Below are 21,032 nucleotides of genomic sequence, written 5' to 3'. Positions count from 1 at the left end.
TAAACTGGATTCTAATCCTGATCAAGTAATTTTACCAAGTCATTAAAAATTGAGTCATTTCACTGCCATACACAGCCTAGAGCACACTGTCCCATTTCCCTCACTTTTTAAGTGTGTGCTAAAATAGTGAGTCTATTAAGAGATGCTTACAAGGCTGCCCTAAAGCATGGGACTAAGCACGTTGGGTTTAGGATGCAATAACAGTTAAATTTCCTCAAGGTGGAATTATCTTAGTGAGTATAACAGAGTCACAGGTGACCTGCAGCCGTCCAAATGTCAGCACTGACAGGAGATGCTAAGGAAGACTTCAGGGGAATGAGCTTCATATACTAAGGCGGGGGGCCAAAGGCAGAGAGGTACATAGACTGTCTAGAAGCAGCCAAAGACTAGGAACAGACAGGATTCTCCCCCTACAGCCTTGAAAGGTGTTTCAAACCTGGTGGTAACTCAATTTTAGCCTAACTAACCCACTTTGAACTTCTTATCTCCATTTTTTTTTTAAATGTGTTGCTTTAAGCTACACTTCATGCTAAGTTTCTGGGAGAAAGTAACATACTTTGGCTTTCCTTTTCCTACAAGGTAAAAAATTAAGTTTGCTGTTCTGGAAACTATTGGTGATTTGTTTTTTCCAAACATCCTTTTTCTTAGAGAAAAGAGAATTGAGGAGTAATTAACAGTTTTATTTTATGAGAGATAATTATGCAAATAGGTTGAACATTAACAGAAATTGTCTTTGGAGAGGGTAATAAAAACTTTAAATGTTTCCTCTGACTACATGGGGCTTGTGTGATGGAAAAAGGATTGTGTGTGTATCCAATAATTATTCTGAGAACATGAAGGCACTAGTAGACTTGGTTTGAGAAGTTTGAGAATATTCTGTATTTATTTAACCAATGGTCCCAATGATAACTGGTGCTCTGAGAGTGTCTTTTTTTCTTTTATACGAAGTTTTTTTTAATTGTTATACATTTGGTATTTTAAAGAAAATAGAACAAAACCATATAATGCTCATTATGTTAAGTTGAACTTATAAAACATTAGTTTTTTTTTTCTCTTAAGAGATGAAATAATCTCAATTCTTCTGAATATTCACCCATGGAATAAAACCAATAATAGATAATATAAAGTTTTCTTGTCAGACATGTTTTGTGTTATATTATGTTAAATAGACTATGAAGTTAAAATTGTTTGAGGTGAGGTTTTAAGAAAATATTTTATGTATCATGGACTTAAAAAGAACTATCTGTGGTTTGTCTTTTTATAACTAAGTACTCAAGTCTGTGTGCTTTGCAAGAGAAAGGTATGTCTTACAGTTCAGGAGTTCCAAAAACATCATGGCGTCATTCAGTGCTCTGAGAATATCTTGAGTTATTTGAATTGAAATCTCGAATATGTGAATCTTTAAATTTTGTGTATTTATGTATTTACTCATTTATTATTAGTAGCAGGTACATGAATTGAACCTAAAGCCCGTTTATGATAGCCAAGCCCTTTACCACAGAGGTAATTACACCTCTATTCCAGAAGAGACATTTTCCACTTTCTATACCCAGTTTCTATTATTTATCATCCTGCTTAGCATAAAGTGAGATGGAATCAGATGGAGCATGCTGCTATGGTAATAGGTAAGCTGGAAGGGATTATAATTTTAAAAACTGATGCTATCTGAAAAAAATCCAAGTCTCAGAATTAAAACAGTTTGAAAGCTTCAATTTACTTAAGATTTCTTACTGTATCAAGACTAAATTAGTTTTATGTTTTTGTAAAACTAATAAAATTTCCATTGGATGTGGACCAAACAGGTTATATTTAGAAACATACATTTATATACATATAGCTATGCAATAATAATTAACAGAAAAAGAGCCTATGAAATTGTCAGAGTGGGTAGAATATATGGCAATGTTTGGAGGGAGGAAAGGGAAGTAAGAATGGTTGTAATGTATTGTATAAAAATGGACTTGCATGTATGTGTGTGTGTGTGTGCGCGCATGTGTGTGTGTGTGTGATGAAATTTAAAACAGTTTGATGGAATATTTACATATAGTAATATTTGATTTTGAGTTTCCCTTTCTTCTGTAAATTTTTCATAAGGAAACAAGTATTTCTTCTAACACAGTGATCATTATATCTTTGGGTAGTAGGAATTTTATCCAGAAAAATAAAAGATAGAGCAGGGAATGAAATAATTCCTCAAAACTCCTTTGGTATCTGAAATGGAACCACCTGAAGTTGATAGCAGAACTTCACAGCCCATATTAACTGCTGCAGTCTTTATGATGTCTTGCTGATTTTATGCTTCATGTCTCCTGATTCACAGATTAAAATTATGTTTTCTACAATCTTGCTCTAAAAGTCTTTTGAAGATATTTCCTAACCAGATATGGAAATATCTGTCTTTAATCCCAAAACTTGGGATGCAAAAGGCCAGCCAGGTCAACATAGTAAGTTCCCAATCATTAGGGCCACACTACCAATGCCCTGCACCACCTCCTACTCTCCCACCCCCACAAAAATAGAGAACATCCATTAAAACTGTCTGTAAAGAATTTTGTGTATATAAATCGTAACAATAACCCTTGCTTTCACTAAGAACCTATCTTCTAGGATTAACTTGTTCATTAGTTATTTCAATATTTAAGTAACAGAGTAGCTCAGAGGCCCAGAGAACTGATACAATTGTCTAAATCTAATCTCCATCACTCCCCTCTCTAAAGCTTTCAGCTCTGCCCCCTCCTTCTACTGCCCAGTCACAAGTTCTAGCCTTATCTGACTAATTAAGATTTCACCTGACGGCATCCTGAGTATGGGCACTCTTGAGGGCGCAGAACATACAAACAGCAATCTACAACAATACCACATTTAATAATGCCTGGTATTTATTCACTTATTCATTCATTAAGCTACTTTGTTTAAAGTTTTTGAGATGAGTTCTCATATCCCAGGATATCTTGAGAGGCACTATGTAGTGAAGGCTGGTATTTCTGCCTCTATCTTTTGAGTACAAAGATAACTGACTGACATGAGCTCCTTGCCAAACTCATGACACTTGGTTATTAGTGGTGCAAGTTGACATATGATATCATACTTCACTGAACTTATACTGTAGAGGAGTTTGTGTACTTTGGAGCTTGTGATGGTATTGGATTTAATTGTAAAAAAAAAAAAGTGGGTCAGCAAGATGGATCAATATATAAATGGCACCTGACATCTCATCTTGACCGAATGACTTTTATTCCCGAATTCACATAATTGAAGAATACACCAACTTTCATGAGTTGTTCTCAGCTCTCCACTTGTGTAATATGGCATGCATACATGTATTGCCCATATGTACGTGTTCACACACATACACACATGCTTAAAATATAACTAATCTTTAATAATATTTCACTTTTATTGTTATTGTAGTTCTTCTTGTTATTGATTTTGAGACAGAGTTTCTCTGTGTAGTCTTGGAATGTCCTGTTGACCAGATTGGACATGAACTTAAATATCTATCTTCAGAGTGTTAGGATCAAAGGCATGTACCACCACATAACCTATATTAGTTGTATTAATTTGTAAAAATAATTTAAATAGTATCAGCCTTCAAGAGTGCTGTCATCGCCAGAGTCCTTTAAAAACCATTGGTCTCCACTGATATTGCAACCTAAACAAATAAATTTTACCTTATTGAAAAAACAAAAAAATCACTCTAAGCACTCCAACAGCACATAGAGCTTTGATACAATGTTACATTGCATTTAGTTTGGTCATCACTCTAACATATCAGCTATAGTTTTGATTGCCTTAAATTGTATTGATAAGAACTTACTAGTTTCAAAAATAAAAACTCCTTTCAAAACTAAAGGCATATACTTAAGGGCAATGTTGAAGTGAAGTCTCGGAGTCTAACCTAAATTATTATTCATTGCAAGATTGTATGAGAATGTACCATTGGGGGAAAAATTATTGTGATTAATAGGAACTGAAGGACTGGGATGAATTCTGCAGCATTGTTTCTGGTTTATGTTGTGTCCCTATAATATTCTGAGAAGAAGAATGGAAGGCTTATAAGCAATGGGTACTTTCTGCTCTCCTTTGATTCTTAGGCTTTGGTTTTAAAGGGTTGTTCAGGAAGGCACATAAGTGTAGGTCAGCTCTTGCTGGGGACACTTTGGTGAACAGGCCTCATGCCAAGAGGAAGCTTTGCAAGGATGGATCCATACAGAGAAAGGCTTCTAAAGAGCTGCTGCTGATGCTGGTACTGGAGGCTATCTGGAGCCATCCTGTCTATGGGACAATGAAGCAGCAAGTTTGAAAGAATGGCTTTTATTTTTCTCCATGAATGTATTTATTTACTTTATAGCCTGATCCTAGCTCCTCTTTCTCCTCTCTTCCCAGTCCCACCCTAAGATCCAGTCCCCAAATTGTTCCCCTCCTCTTCTCATTTGTAGACATTATACCATACCCAGGCTGGATTTAAGGTCTGTTAACAGGAATAAAGAAAATGAAATCAAGAAGTAGCTATTACAATAGGTCCTACTCCATTGTTTCTGGTTTACATTGTGCTTCTAGAACATGCTGAGAAAAGAAATTGAAGACCTGAAAGTAATGTCTTCTTCCTGATCTCATTTAGTCTTTGGACTTTGGTTTTAAAAGGTTTTGCAGAGTGGCTGAATAATTGATCATTCTCAAACCTTCTCCAGCTTATTGCTCTATCTGATGGAGCAGACAATCCTGCCAACTAGGGAACACTCCTTTACATCAAGATCACAGAGCAGGTAGGACAGTCTTGAATCAAGTAGCTGGGGAACACCAATCATGAAAAACAGTGGTAGCTTCCTCTTCTTTAAAACAAACAAACAAACAAACAAACAAACAAAAACCCATCAATATCAAATATGCTCAGGGTTCTATCTGCAGATAACCCCATGGTCTTCAGTCTACCACCAACTGGCTTATCCTCATATTGGTCTCTAAACCTTAATCTTGGTGTCAGGCATGTTCACAAAAGTGTATCTCCAGCCAGAGAACTATGTGATGTGCTGAGCTTCCAGGTTGTTTGTCTTTCTACTCAGTAGACTCATAATTATACAGCCTTTCTGAGCACCCGTTTAATGCCAAAACCCAAAGAATCAAGTGGGAGCAGGAAGTGGCCATTGCTTAACACAACATAAACCAGAAACAATGTAGCAGAAGGTATTACAGTTCTTCAGCTCCCATTACTACATTAAATTTTTGTCAATTGTACATTGTCATTAGAAGACCTCTCGTCATCTTACAGAGAGTAAAAGCTTTGATATTGAGTGAAGCTTCTCTTTAACATTGCTTTTTAGTTTTGAGGATGACCTATGACTTCATCTCATAGAATTCCTTGCTTAATCATCATAACAAACCAAACTAATTTTTATTGTATATGACAAAATATAATTTATAATTCTCTCTTAAGATCTACTATCTCTTCATTGAAAAGACCAAGATGGGCACTCTTAAAATAAGATATGAATATAGTCATTACAAGGAAAAGACGCAATGAACTCTGCCTGTGTAGTCACAACAGCAATGAGATCCATGGACAGAGAATATAGAGAGTGCAACTGTAAATAAGTTATGAGTTATTCAAGTCTTTCAAGAGCAGCAGGAATGAGGAAAATAATGGAATTTTCTCTACCTAATTTTTATTTTCAAATTTCTAAAAAGAATGTTTACAAAAGATCAAAATAATTGATGGCATAACTTTGCTGTAAGTGGTAAATGTTATTTTATTTTGGGGTTCATTCTTTATTTTGAGTTTCATAAAATAAGCAATAAATACACTGACTTTCTATTGCATGAAGAATGTTGTTAATATCAAGGTTATGAAGAAAGCTAGTAGGTTTCAAGCTCAGAGCCTATCAAGGACAGCATATAGACAATGCATTATATTACTTGGCATTTGGAAAATATTTATTTTTCAATAAACATCAATTTAAGAAGTAAGGCTTCATTTTCTCTTCATTATGAAAATATGATGAAAGCCATTTGCTCTTTAACATTTTTACTAAAATATATAGTGTAGCTGGTATTTTACATGCCAGTCTTTCCTGTAGATACCTGTAGGGCCTTTCAAGTGGTGCTATATGAAATTGTAAAATTCTGCATTCTAAATGGACAACCAAGTATAAGTTTCCAGAATTTAAGGTAATAATGTATATAGTAAATTTGCCTAAAAGTTCATTGTGGAACTATTACATGAAATAATTTTGGAAATTACTTTATTATGGGTTATTAAAACATTGAGTTACAAATTTTCAAACTGTGATGTATGCTAAAAAAGATACATAGTGTTAAAATGTGAACAAATACTCAAAGCGCACATATAAGCAGACAGACATATACTTGCAAATCACTGAGGTGTAGCTATTTTATCAGGAATTAAAAGCTTCCTCCTTGAGGGCTAAGTAACTTCATACAGGGAGCTGAGGTCATTTATGCATCAAGCAGCTCAGGGACTTACAAGATTCACGAAGGTCCTCCACAATTATAAGAACAATCAAACAATCCTGGAGGAGACTTTTCAGAGGACCTACCTGCACATAATGGGCGGTGGGGGGGGGGCAGAGAGCTTCAGAATGCAACTGGAACAGACAGGCTTTCCCACAGTTGCACCTGCGTTTATATACCTCTATTGAACATGCCCCCAGTAAATACCTTGACTCACCAACATGCACCAGAGCAAAGTTTTTTCTTCCATCAGTTTTCTGTGTCCCATCTGGAATGAAAAGATATTTGGTTGCATCTTCCCAGGAAAAGTCACTGGAAAGAATGTATAATTAATCCTTACCCAGAATGTTTCACTTTGCTTCTTGCCTTTTAAACATATTACCAGGTACTGTGTCTGCTTCCTTGTGATATTATTCTCCTTTTCGTTAATGTTCAGTCACCAATGCTAGTAAATACTTTGGGAGTAGTACTTTCGGAATTTCCCTGAAATATACAATTCACTTTGGAAATAACTTACAATTTTAAGAATTAATGTGAGCATCGAATTGCTTAGGCTTTAGTTATTTGTAATTTGAAGGTATCCATTAGACATTGAGTGACTGTGGATATAGATCCTGGACAGCCTTTTCCTTGTCTCAGCATCATCTTTAGAGGAGTACTGGGGCACATTAGGACCATCCAGAACTCAATCCCAGCCCAGTGAGCGTCTTGCAGAGCGCAGACTCTGAACTCATAAGGACACATCACAAGAATGGGGGAATTGTGCATTTCTCTGAGGCTCAGCATTATCAGTTGGGAAATAGTAACATCTCTGAGAAGTAAAGGACACATAAAATCTAAGACAGCAAAAATCATCTAAAATTTACATTTCTATTACTATTTAGTCTGACATTGTCTTCAGTGTTTTGATATGATACATTGATGAAGAAATGCCATTTCTAGGTTCTCTGTTTAAGGGGAGAACATTATTTGACATGGCTTGTATATCTCCCTTTAGCTCTACTATTGTGAGTCTGACATGAGTAGGCTCCCAAACAAAGACATGACTTTCTTGAACAAAGAAAAAGAGAAGAGAAAAAGTTTCAGAGAAGCTGTGATTATGTTACAGTTTGAACAAATATTTTAAAAAATACTAGCTTTATTTTTCTTGTCCCCAAATTTTATAAATTAATCAAATGGCAGTTTGGGATTGGCATTATTCACTCATTGCTGTGGCAGAATCCTTGAGCAAATCATTTTCAAGGATGGATGATGGGTTTGGTTTACTTTCTGAGATTTCAGTCTATTGCTAAAGAACATTGCTCTTATCCTGGCAGCCAAAAGGGATGATGTGAGCCAAAAGGTGAGGAATCATATAGGGGCCAAATGAGTACATCTACTCTGTCTAGCAAGGTTCTAACTTCTAATAGCCTGTTTGCAAAGTTATCAATAGATAACATCCATTGATGAGGTTAGGTTCCTATGACCTGTTCACCTCTCAGTCCTTTTTACCATCTAACAATTGAAACTTTCCCATAACTGAGGGATATTTCATATCTAAAGCATTATAAGAATAGTCTCCATTTCAGAATTCTTTTGCATAACTACTTAACTGTAACCATGCGATTGCTAATCTTGGTTGTAAAATGTTTATCATGCTTATCATATTGATTTATGTTTATCATATGTGCAGTATGGGGGTTGAATATATTTCTTCATATTTACATTATCAGCATTTAGTCCTATTGGCACACGTAGCTCAAAATTTGCTCATCATTATGGATTATTCAATTGTGTGAGTACATAATATCTCTTTGGTGGTCATTTCAATGATTTCACTCACCAGGGTGGAAAACAGCATCCAACTGAATATTCAAATATATTAGTTCATGTTAAGTTAGTTGTTGTATATGTGTTAATACATTACCATATATTATATATTTAAAATAGAAATGTAGCATTTACTAATGTTTATACTTTTATTCTAATTTATAATAACCTGTACAAGTTTTGCCTTTTTATGATTAGTTTTTATTTCATTACAGGAATAATGTAATAAAACTGCCACTTAAAACTTGAGAATATTTTGAGGGTTTTTTTTTTTTTTTATGAACGTATGGGACTTCCTGAAACTCAGCTATTTGTGTATATATTTATAGAGATGATATGGTGTTTTGGTCCATTACTTTCCCTAAATAACAAGTTAGAAATATTATCATAGTACAATTTTTTGCTTGATTGAACTCCAATGCCCATCTGTGTCTACTTTTCAAGCATTCATAGGCTTAATTTTGTATTTGACAAAGCGGTATTGAAATATTCAGAGTAATGTTTAGAAAATGAGTTTTAAGACGATAGGTTTTCACATCAATCACCGTTGTAACACTCACAAGGGAAAACAGAATTTTCAAACGTAAGCCCCTATCAGCACCATGATTTGTAAATGCACAGTGAATATTGTTTATGCAACTTGAGTGCTAATATATTCCCTTAAGAATATAATTTATGGTCTTTTCATACACTCCCCACTTGCTATGCAGAGTTTAAAATGCAATGGCCAGAAGACAAGAAAGTGTCTGTGGAAGGACGTGGACGTGGACGCTGGGACTACTGATGCTGATCATCCTTGGCATTCATCAGGGGAGTGGGCAAGGTCAAGGTAGGAGTGAGCATGCTTTCTGTCTCTGGAAGCCCGGTGTGATTACCACTTTATGATGAAAGCGGATAGGCTTTTGGCTTCGTGCTTTTGATAGTTTGTTGTCATCTTCTTCTGAGATTTGCTGTAGTGCTTTCTGAATTGGTTAAATTGTGTAGGGTTTGGATGTGAGTTTTTGTACTAAATTTGAATCTACTCTTCTGGAGGATGTTAATTTGATGCTGTAGGTAATGGCTAGGTGTGTTTCCGTGCAGCAGATAATGGCTTTTTGGGTTTTGAAGCAGTAGATTCTCCATATGTGTGTGTGTTGGTGGGATTTTACTACAGTATAACATTAAGGCTTTTTAAAATATGCTTTCAAGATATCTTTTGAAATGTCCTTTAGTGAGTTCCATGGTATGAGATTTTAAATCTCCAAAACATTTTAAAGGACAGGATGTTTGTCAAAAATAAATACAATATATGAATGTCTTTTATCATCTGCCAAGTCTGGTTTGGGTCAAACTAATGATGGAGCAGAGATGTGAAGTTGTGCCATCTGTGAGTTTGTTTTGAAGAGCAGAAAGTGACCATAGGTTTTTATAATGGAGTTTGAATGCACTGTGCCACAGCTATTGCTTCTGATTGCATGCTGTGATATATAATGCATTAGTTTTACATAGCTTGATGCTAAAATGCAGGTTGAAATTCAATATTTGATATGAAAAGCCAGGTGAGTGTGTCACATCTGTAGTCTTTGAACTTGTAAGACAAAATTATGTTTGCTTTGAGTTTGAGACCAGCCTGTGCTACATAGTGAGTTTCATGACAGCTAATGTTGCTCAGGGTGACCCTATGTCAAATTAAGAAACAAAAACACCGGGCACTCTTGGAATAATTCCCCCTGGAGGATTAAACACTGTTCTTGTTTTTGTCAGCATTTGAGAAGAAATATCTGAATAGGAGGAGTATAAAGAAGTTAAATAGTTCTGATAAGATTGTGTGTGGTGCTGTTCATGTAATTCCTATGGAGTTGAGCTTCCATAGTCCTATAATTTCTAAAATGTTCAGTGTGTGCATTTAAACAAGCGGTATTGTTTTGAAAATCTTCTAAAAACCATTGTCAGCTCTATGTAATCTTATTAACTAAACTTTTTTGAAAGGAAAACATCCACTCAAACATGCATGCCGTATTTTGTGAATAAGTATATGTATTTATAAATACAGATCAATTTAAAACTACGTGAGATGTTTGGTTTTAAAATATTCGCTCATGACATGAATTTATGTTATTATCTATTTAACATTTTCCTTTTCTCTTTGGTAGTAAGTAATCTAGGAAAATATTGATATTGAACACACACATATATACATACACATATACATATGCATGCGTGTCCATGTTTTTACTAAAGTTTTAGTAAGAATATGTAGTCAGTATTGACATCACATTTCTTTGGTCCAAAAGAGTGGTATATTCTTCCATCGATGTATTTGCTTACTAGAAAGTGGTCGGATAACTCCTTTTCTATAACAGTGACCCATGAACAGAATAGGATGTTCAGAGTCCTCCAGGTGTGGTTGGGGTTATCACTTGCCCTAGGTAGGAATAACTTGTAGGATACTTAAGATACTTGAGAAAAAATAAGAATCTTGTCACTCTTTTAGACAACCCCCCTATTCTTTCTTCCATATCCTTCCATATCGATCAACCAGGTTTTCCCTCCGATGCTCACAATATAAAACACATTCCCTGAAACCAATTCAAAGTTTAGCTTCAGTGAAGCTTCCAGTACAAATAGGAGTTAAGTGACCATCTTTCTTTATAAAAGAATAAATTCGAATAGACAAATATTTAAAGAGCAAAATGAACTATAGAAAACACAATGGAATGCTTTAATATTGTAGCTGAGGTTGTTTGGCTTCTGCTCTGGCAGTTATATTGAGAGACACAGATTTCTTAGGCATAAGAAGCCAAGCATTTTAGATCAATAAACTCCATTAAATGTTACTTTCCAACTTTTAGATATGTAATTAAACAGAAATACAGTATGAAATATTTAAAATTGAAACTTAAATTACTTAGTACCTTTTAAAATAAAAGTATTATTGCTCTAAACTTACAGTAAATTTCCACGTAAGTTTTCTTTTCCATATGAAATTTGTAAGAACACAGCCACCACTTCCAGGCATCCTGTCTAGGGAAGCAAAGACTGAATTCTAAATAAGAATGTTGGCCCAGCATCCTCTAACCACATCAGGGCCGAAATATAATGGAAGTGAGAGTAAAACAATGGAGGGAAAACAGTTTGATGTTCCATGTTGACATTTTTCTACTATCAAATGAAATATTCTTCTAAGGACATCCATTGGCTTTTATGTAAAATAGCACCCCCTAATTTGGGCTATGAGCTTTTGTAAGTTGCTTGTACGGATTTCACATTAGAAACTATTTACTTTGGGAAACCAGTCACTATGTTAAGAGAAAGTAGAAGCGATGTGTATTTTAAAGGAAGATGTACACTACAAGACAAGCACACCAACAAGAAAGATAAATATTAAGAATTGTTTTGTCTTTGAAGGATGTGTCAGGAGGTAGTTGTATAATTTCCAAGCGCTCTGAAGCATTGGCTTTTGGATAATCTACATACCATAGAACTTCCATGCCATAGGTGTAGATGGAACTAACTATGCAAAAGGCAAACCAGGAAGAACCAGGAAGAGTAAAGGGAGCCCAGTCCAGACTCTCAGCCTGTTGAGAAGCATGGAACCGGGGACAGGGGGGACAGGTATAATCAGAGGTGCAAAAGTTGCCTGCAGACTCAACAATACCATTTCTTTCTTTCCCTGCACACATGCTCAAGGAATACTATGTGTGCATGCCTTTAATCCCATCACTTGGGAGGCAGAGGCAGGCGAATTTCTGAGTTCTAGGCCAGCCTGGTCTACAGAGTGAGTTCCAGGACAGCCAGGACTAAACAGAGAAACCCTGTCTCAAAAACAAAATCAATCAATCAAACAAACAAAACCAAAAAACAAAAACCCCAAAACAAACAAACAAACAAACAAAATGTTGGTCCGATTCAATGACTATGGTGAACAATGCAAAGAAAGTGAAGGGAAGCATTTTGGAGCAGGATAAGTGCTCTGAAAGTACATGTGCAAGATTTTACTTTTAAAAGCAAAGCTAATCAACTATTAATAAGTGTTTTCAAATATTTCTACCACAATATTTTTGTGGTAACTGTTTTCTGATATCCAGTGGAGGCATGGTGTTTTTCTAGAACATAATAAAAATACCAGGAAGAAGAATGGAGACAGCATAAATCTGTTTCAGAAAATGAAGTTTCTCATTTTCAAACAAGTATTGGTTTAGTGTTTCTCAATACTGATATTGCATTTAAATATAGTGATAAATTTTACAAGTTTTAAATATACACAAAATTCTTAAACAGTTTGGTTTCCATAATGACTGTTCTTAAATTCCTACTGGTAGTGATGGTGCTAGATGTGAGAGGGTTTAGGGATTTGAGGAAGCCGATAAAGTTTGCATATATAGCAAAGCTAAATATTGAGGACATTTTTATATAATTTATTTTCTGCCTTCATGACCAAGTTAGGTATTAAACATCAAACATAAAATGTGACAATATTTAACAGCCTTAATCTTCAGTTGTTCTGCATAGTGAAATAATGTTTTAGTGAAGAAGTTGAATTTTGAAAAATGTGATAGTTGGCCATACCTTTATAAACTAGACTGCTGTGGTATCAATACATGTAATTATAATAGTGATCTCTTTGCGTTTTATTGTCACCTGTTCAGTTTTTCTCTCAAGCAATCAAGAAGAAATTGTTCCAAAAGTGCAGATAAAAAAATACCTCTTCCTCTCTTCCTCCTCTTCTTTCTCTTCCCCCTCGCCCCCCTTTCATCCATCTTAATCTTTTTTAGGGTGGATGATTATCTATGTCTATTATTTTCCTCTCAACCAAGTAATTCAAGAGATTATATAAATATATTGATAACAAAATATTATATCCAGCCTTGAATAGAAGGTTTATGGAAACAACTCGTCAATGAGAAAGCACAAGCTTGTGATTAATGAAATTAAACACCTTATGATCACTGCTGTTTAGGAAAAATCACTTCCCAGACCTTGTCTCATCTAAGGTTTATGTTTCTTGAGGTTGCTTGGGAAAGTATTTTCATCTTGAAATTTAATATTATTTTTAGAGAGCTGAACTCAGATAATTGGAAGAAAAATATTGAATGATTACAGCTCAATGGACATGGTCTTAATATACCATCTAGATAAGCAGTGGTGAAATTGAACTGTGCTATATAACAGAAGCCTTAGTCTTTCTGACATGCCTTATTAAATATAAAGAATTTTACATCGCATAGACATGAACACAGGCTCATGTGGGGTAAATCACATTTGATTTAATCTATGAGAGAATTGTGCTACATTGTTTTTGTTTGGGATTCAAAGTCATTATACTAATAAATGCACATATCTCATATTTAAAACAGCCATTTTTATGGATTACATACACTGTTCCATTTTCATAGCTTCTGAGATGCATAAGGTAAACAAAAGAAGTAAATTTATAAATGCAAGTGGGTTTATTTAAAGACAAAGAAGCCTTTGTCTTCGAAATTTAGAGTCTTTAAAAATGGAACTGTGTGAATTTATCTTGCATTGCATATTCTGTTCAGACACCCAGAGGTCTGTTTCTAGAAGTGTGCCAACTCTTTTTATGCTACCAAACCAATCCGGGTGGGATAAGTTATTGTGCCTCTTAAGTATGACTCAATTTGGAGAGAAAAACTTTATTTTTTTCCTGCAAAAAGAAATTTCTTTTCATAACTTAGGTTGAGCAAGGTTACATGAAATAATTATATGATATTTCACTCCTGCATTTCATCACTGGAGGCAGTAACCAAAACTAATACTAAAACAGAACCAAAGTAATCCTAAGGCAATTGCTTTCCATGTGAGAAGAGTTGGGTAATTTGTAACATCTGTTCCAACGTTGTTCCGGAGAATCTCATAAATAGTATATTTTTTAACCTTACTCTCTCTGCACTTATTTAACTACTTACATACTTACATTTTCTTATATTTAACATGTTCTTTAAAGTAAATACCATCCAAACACAGTTTCCTATGCCATTAAAGTTTAATTTATTTAGGAAAATTAATCAAAATTCGTCCAAAGTGACTCTTGGCACATAATATAATGTTTATACAAATTTGGAGAGTGTAACAGCACTTTATTTATAATATTTATTTTGGATATTTTGATTTTATTCTTTATTGGCATAGTATTTGATGTGGAGAATGGTTGTGTCTATTAGACACCAGGACCAGTGTCCATTGATCTTGTATCTATCTCCCTCTCCTTCTCTTCCTCCCTCCCTCTCTTTCCAAAGCTAAAGAAACAGAGAGAAAAAAAATAAATACCGAAGGGATCATATGTAAAGACATAGAAATAAATCCTTAAATCCTGAGATGTAGATCATGATATTTCAAGTGGTGTCTCATTTAGAGGAGGATACTATTATTGCCTTTTGTTAAACAAAATAAAATAAGACAAAACCAAAAAAGAAATCCTTCATGTTCCTTCCTGAATGCATATTTTATTAAACCTTATAATTTCATACAATATATTTTCCTTATATCCAAATGAACTCTTCTCCTTAACTCCCCCCAGAGCCATCCCTTTCTATCACCGCCAACTTCATGTCCTGTTTTTTGCTTATTTAATAACACATCAACAGCTGTAGTTTGTGCTTCTTCACCCTAGTGCTCCTCTCCGCCACTCTGTAATGCCACACCCACCTTACCAGAAAGTCAGTAACTCAGTGACTCACCTTTTGTCACTTATTGCTCATGAATTACATGGGAATTTCAACGTTGCCAGATGATGTTTCAAGAGACTTAAGAACCATGTGGCAACTTTCTAGTAGGAAGTCTGTAAGCACGGCCATCATGCTGATGTAAGGAAGTCTGTAAGCACGGTTGTCATGCTGATATAAGGAGCATGCATGTCCCTATCCATCAGCAATAATCCTTCTATGTACTGTCCTGAATTCCCTAAAATATTTATCTTAAAATTTAAAAAAAGCAATGAGATTAATATATTGTTGAGACATAATCTTATCTGTTCACCAAGTGTAGCTCTGTTAAATCCTAAATTGCCTTGGATTCCTATGGCTAGTTATCTGTGTAACTTAGTAATTAATATGTACCCTGGTCTTTACTTTCATTGTAAATATCTTCTTAAGTACTTTCCACATGGAAAATTTCTATTTGGCTTTATATTTGTTGTTTTCTGTTTGTCTGGTATGAGTCAAGATTTCCCTATATATATAGTGAGATCAGTTAAAAGCTGAGAACAGTGGCACTTGTGTTAACACTGACCTCTCTATAGGTTCCCCATCAGAGTTAGAGAGAATCCATGTGTGCGGTACAAGGAAATACCTGGATGGCTTCAACTCAACAAATCCAGGCAGCTTCTCCTGGAAGGGAGCTTCTTCCTCTGACCTTTGATGCTCGGCAGTGCAGTTGCCACTGTACTGAGTTCTTCATTTCCCATTTGTGTAGTGGCTTGGTGTTGACATAGTTCTCTGTACGGAACAGTATTTCTAAACCTACACTATAGTGTTAGCTTCTGAGAGTTTCCTTTTGAAATAAGAAATAAATCAATGTGTAAACTATGTATAGATGTATTTAATGAATATTTATGAAATGTTTGTCTTAAGCCAAGTATTTTTTTTTTTTCTGTGAAGGAAACTGACCAGTAAGAAGTCTGCCTTCAGATAATTGAGAACAGGACAATAAAGACACATAGATGCACAGCAATGAGATAGTGAAAATAACCCTGCAAAAGGAACAGGGAGTTTTGAGAGAATACTTTTTCACTGAATAGCCAAGAAGAGCCACATTGACAAGATGGCTCTTGGGAGTTGAAGGTCTTGAAGTCCTGAGCCACACAGAACCTTGAGCAGGATTGTTTCTGGTACTTATTTTTTAGAGAAAGCAGAGGAACTGAGGAACTAAAATAGAGAAACACACAAGTGGTGTGGAATTGTAGGAAGAAGGAGAAGCTGTCAATGGGGAGAAAGGGCAGAGCCTTGTTTGTCTTTCAGGTGGGAATTTTGATTTTTGTTTGAAATAAGGTAAGGAAATGATAAGGATTTTGAGTCTTCCTTTTGGTAACTCATGTTGATTTTTCAATGTCTACCACTTAGATCTTAATAATTTTGCTTTATTGCTCTAAAATCAGCTAAAACTTGAATATTAAAACATTAATTTCTAATTTAAATTGATAAACATGAGCTTTTATCTCTCTTTCCCATTACCAAATATCTCATTTTTAATTAATTTGAAAGCTTTTTAGAATAGAGAGCCAACATAAATTTAGCATAACTTACAATACATTCTTCCCCAAATTTAGGTTTTTAATTGAAGATGTTAATTAGAAAGGTCACTTATTCCATTGGAAGATATTGATAAAAATGCTTTCAAGCTACTATTGCATCTGCTATGGTTTCTGGAACTCCAGTGTAGACACTGAAAATGAGGTATTAGTCATAAGTACATAAAACACATGCCTTTATTCCCTATCATAAAGGAGGCATCAAATTGGAAAGGCTTCCTGGTTTCAAATTTTAGAACTAGGAAAAATAAAATATGTATATCTTTGTAGAATTGTGTTCTAGGTAGAAAAGTGTCTTTTTATAGAATACCTTACAATATGATTTATAAAAAAATCTTTGTCCACTCAGACTTTTCTTAGAAAATTACCATCTCACAATATTATGAGAAGGAAGATGCCAGGCACAGAAACTGATTCATATTCCAATGAATACAAAGCTCAAAGAAATAGCAGAGTGAGATAAATACAGAGAGTAAAATGATTTTGTTTAAAAAATTAGCCTACAAATAGCAGTCAACTAGTTTTCATAAAAAGCATGTACCAGGAACTAACTAATAGCATACAGCAATGAAATAGCTTGTAGCAACTCAAATGTGTAGCATAAAACAGGCCAAAGTGGTACTACAAGTAGGGAAGGAAAATAGAGGGAAAAATCCAGAGATGTAGATGTATGTCCATGTGTGGAGAGCTGTTTGATATGCCTTATGGAGATGAAATATTATGAGGTAATTGTGTTTAACAGGTAGGTAGGAATAAATTGATCCCACTATAGTGGGTCAAAGAATTTCTTTGGGCATGAGATGTTTTCCTTAAGAATGAAATGAAGAAGATGGCAGATGTAGAGTGTTCTGAGTAAACTGATTAGAAAATGAAAATGTTCCCAAACAAAAGCCATCTCACTTTAATGGTTGTGAGTAAAGAAGTCCAGTTTGGATGGAATGAACATGGAGGGCAGAGGTAATAATGCATAACATGAATGCTCTCAGGAGCAGATGACTTAAGGCTTTGTATGCAAAGCATGGATAACAATTAAAGCTAGTTTTAAAAAAAAATTGCTATTTAGTTATGTACATTGCCTTTGCATGGAGTATGGCAGGTACACTGTGAGGGAGGTGCATATTCATCAAGAAAAGATTACAATCTAGTTGACAATTATCTGTCCAGTCAAAAGATGATGCAATTTGAGAATTACCTTGTGCAATAAAATTGGAGAACAATCACTTGACATGGAAGCTATTTGGGGATGTAGACATGATGGCTTTTCTGATCAAGTATCACACCAAATTTTATGGTTTAGAACTGGGTTGCTTTACATATTGTTAATTGTCAAACTGCCAGGGGCAGAGATGTGCACAGGTACATGTGTCAGTATATAGTGGATTTTACTACATTTCCACCTTAATTTGAGAAGTTTCTTACAGTCTGAGGAGGGTACAAACTAAGCCCTGAGCAGATGGTGAGGCTATAGTGCAAAATGACAGTCACTGATCTCTAGGTTATGATGAAGTCACTGTGAACGGTCAGGGGTTTGGAAATTATCATTCATGACCCAGATCAGTTCTTCTGCCTATGCTTGTATCATTCAGATTCTTCTATTTTTTTTTTTAATTTAAAGTGTGATATTTAAATTTTTGGTGAGAACAACTAGTCACATTTCCCTTCTGCTCCACAAAGACTGCAGTATTTCCTCTCTGGGCCAATGTTAAGAATTTTCTCTGGTCTTGGTCTTGATGAAACCTACATGAACAGAATATTAATACTGAAGACAGCTGTAAAATAATGAAATAATAGTGTACACGGGGTATAGAATAGAAACATGGCTATACTTGATTGTAAGCATTAAAAGAAATACCTGGCAGATTAACTATCAGGATGATCAGCAGAGAACTTTCAATCAAAATGGAATGGTTAATATAGAACAAATTTAGGCAGAATTTGAACTTGATGCTCTAAGAGGCAACAATGTAACAGTCTGAACAAAGAAAGCAAAGCTGAGGACTGTGTTAAATCTAGCTACAATTTCAAGAAGAGCCAAATTCTTTAAACTTTTGGAACTTTGTTTAGAGCAGGATAGAGTTGAATAAGGCATACTGAAGGGGGCAAGGGGAAGGACACCATATATGTTGGGAGATATTTGGGGGGTAAATTTACATCTGGGATGGAAAAAGCCATCTCAGATTAGGGATTAGTTAAAAAATAGCCTCAAATATCGTTGGCAATTATAGGATTTGTAAGTAATGCTTATTGACAAAGTCTCTCGAGTGAATGGGAGGGAAAGTAGTGTTATGTTTAGTGAATATTTATTGATCCTTTCAGGGTGTATATGTGTGGGACGCCTGACTTGCCAGCAAGAACGACACCACAATAGGATCCTTCTGCACACGTTTATTGGGAGAGCATTGACTGTGTAGGCGAAAGACCCCGAGCCCTGGGCCTCTCACTCTTATATATCAGTTCCCATCCACTCACAGCAGGCCACATCACCTCACCAGGTACACAGCTTCAGCTAATCAGGGCAGCAGGGGCATATCTCCACCAAAATGGCTTCGCCAGTAACCTGGTACACCTGCACAGCTCTCACAACGTTTGTGGTTTATATGAGGAAGTCAGGTGCAAGTCATACGACTTAGCTGCAGTCCCTGGCGCCTTCTTGGGACTGCTGCCACACCTGCTCCCCACATATATGGTCAATGTAAAAACTTCAAGTTTAGATTTGTGAATCAAACGACTGGAGATTATGGCTTAATAAGTATAGAGTAAATCCTGAAAAAAAAAGTGAATAAATAAAATGTTTGCTGTGCTTCCATTATATAGATATGAGTACGTAGGCCACGTCTCATGCAAACCCATCTCATGAATGTGTTCTGTACTCCAGTCTACATATTTTTGTCTGAGTTCTTTTATGCCACCACATATTTTTTTTCTATCTGTATCTTGCTGTGATTCTTCATATAAAGCCTATTCCCCTCTGCTCAGACCTTCTGCATTTCACTGTCAGACAACTGGTTCCTCATGTTGCAGCAGCTACATGTCTGTTGGATTTATCATGCATCTTGATTCCACTCACTAAGTGGTGCCTTCCCCGTGAACCTTGTGATTTCATGGTTTCTTTCATTTATAATAATATTCACATGCAAACACACACACACACACACACACACACACACACACAATCAAGAAGTTTTCTCCTAATTGGAATATTCCTTCTATGACTTTTTATTTGAATATTCCTATACAATTTACCACTCAGTTGCTTACCTGTTCTACTGAACAAAACTTGATTGTTTTCAGATACCTTCCAACATGAATGCTATCAATGAAGATGAATGTATGCACAGCATCTATTCTTGTGTTTCTCTGTATAACATAGCCTTCAGTGTTGTGACTAGATTGATGTGTGTTGTAGAATAATGTAGCATAAAGATTTAAGTGCTAAGAGTATTTTCCCATTTTTTTGTGATCAATATCTATCAAGAATCTATTTGAAGGATGGCAAGCGTGTTTTCTGGCTTGAAGGGAAACAGTCCATCTTGGCAAGAAGGCATCATGGTGGTCCATGCCTATCCTGACTAGAGTCCAAAACTACTCTCTCATATCTAGGTGGATCATAATTCAAATCATTGAATTGCATACAGAACACCACTAGGCTACCCTAGTAATTCACAGGGTGGCCCTAAAGGAAATATGGTGTCAGAGGGGGAGAAGGAAGGATTGAGATAGTGGAGGGAGGAATGAGTCTGACATGGTGGTCAGAGGACTCTTACAGCTCTGGCTATAAATCAGGCTTCCTCTTTATTTATAAAGGTTGCACAGAGCAAAGACATACTAATGATTATCCAAGACATTCAGATTATATCATCTTGTTTCTGGACATGTGTTTGATTTTTCATTACATGTCTGCGGTTACAAGTTCAGTCACAATTAGAAAGTACAAATGGAACAGATTTTATTTTTATTATTAACTCTCTTACTCCAATTCAAAGAATCTATCGAGTGTCTCCACCAAAGCAAATACATTTATTATTATGACAGCCTGCTTTTAGGCTGGCAATATTTGCTATTTTAAAGTACTCCAAAAAACAGAAAATATCTGAACCAGTCTTTTTATGAATAGCAAATACTCATACCTAATTCCTTTTACTTTATTGTTTCATCATCTATGCTATAAATTAGGAAAATTGTTAATTTACTCAATCTATCTTATTCACTGAGTTCTATTTTTTCAGAGGTGGACCTGGATTCTCTATCATTAAACTCCATTTTCAGAGAGCTTTAAAAAGATTGAAAAGCTGGTTTAGAACCTGTTACTAATTCTCTTGGCCAATCAAAGTTTGCTAATTATCTCTCTGTATAACCTCTGTCTGTGTTTGCTTAAGGGGAGATAACTCCAAGAAGATTCCTGGAGTCACATCTTCATTTAGCTTGGTGCTTAACTATGCTTATCACCCTGGTTCCAAATAGGAAAAGTTATTTCCCTGAGAGCAGAAGGGAAAGTAAGTTTAGGACT

At 35.4% G+C, this 21,032-nt stretch overlaps 1 protein-coding gene across 1 annotated transcript in view; it reads left to right on the top strand.

Annotated features, from left to right (window-relative positions):
* The window catches only part of Robo2 (roundabout guidance receptor 2), a 1,540,028-nt gene that overhangs the window by 14,183 nt on the left and 1,504,813 nt on the right, over positions 1-21,032 (top strand). Inside the window, exon 2 of the mRNA XM_085832480.1 lies at positions 8,988-9,106. Coding sequence (XP_085688606.1) covers positions 9,001-9,106 — 106 coding nt within the window. The 5' untranslated portion in view covers positions 8,988-9,000. The remainder of the gene's footprint in view (positions 1-8,987; positions 9,107-21,032) is intronic.

This window comes from Mus caroli, unplaced genomic scaffold (genome assembly GCF_978045245.1).
Source record: "Mus caroli unplaced genomic scaffold, Mus_caroli_1 scaffold_17, whole genome shotgun sequence".
NCBI classification, from domain to species: Eukaryota; Metazoa; Chordata; class Mammalia; order Rodentia; family Muridae; genus Mus; species Mus caroli.
Note: the sequence above shows the minus strand (reverse complement) of the source record. Positions and strands in the feature narration are given on the sequence as shown.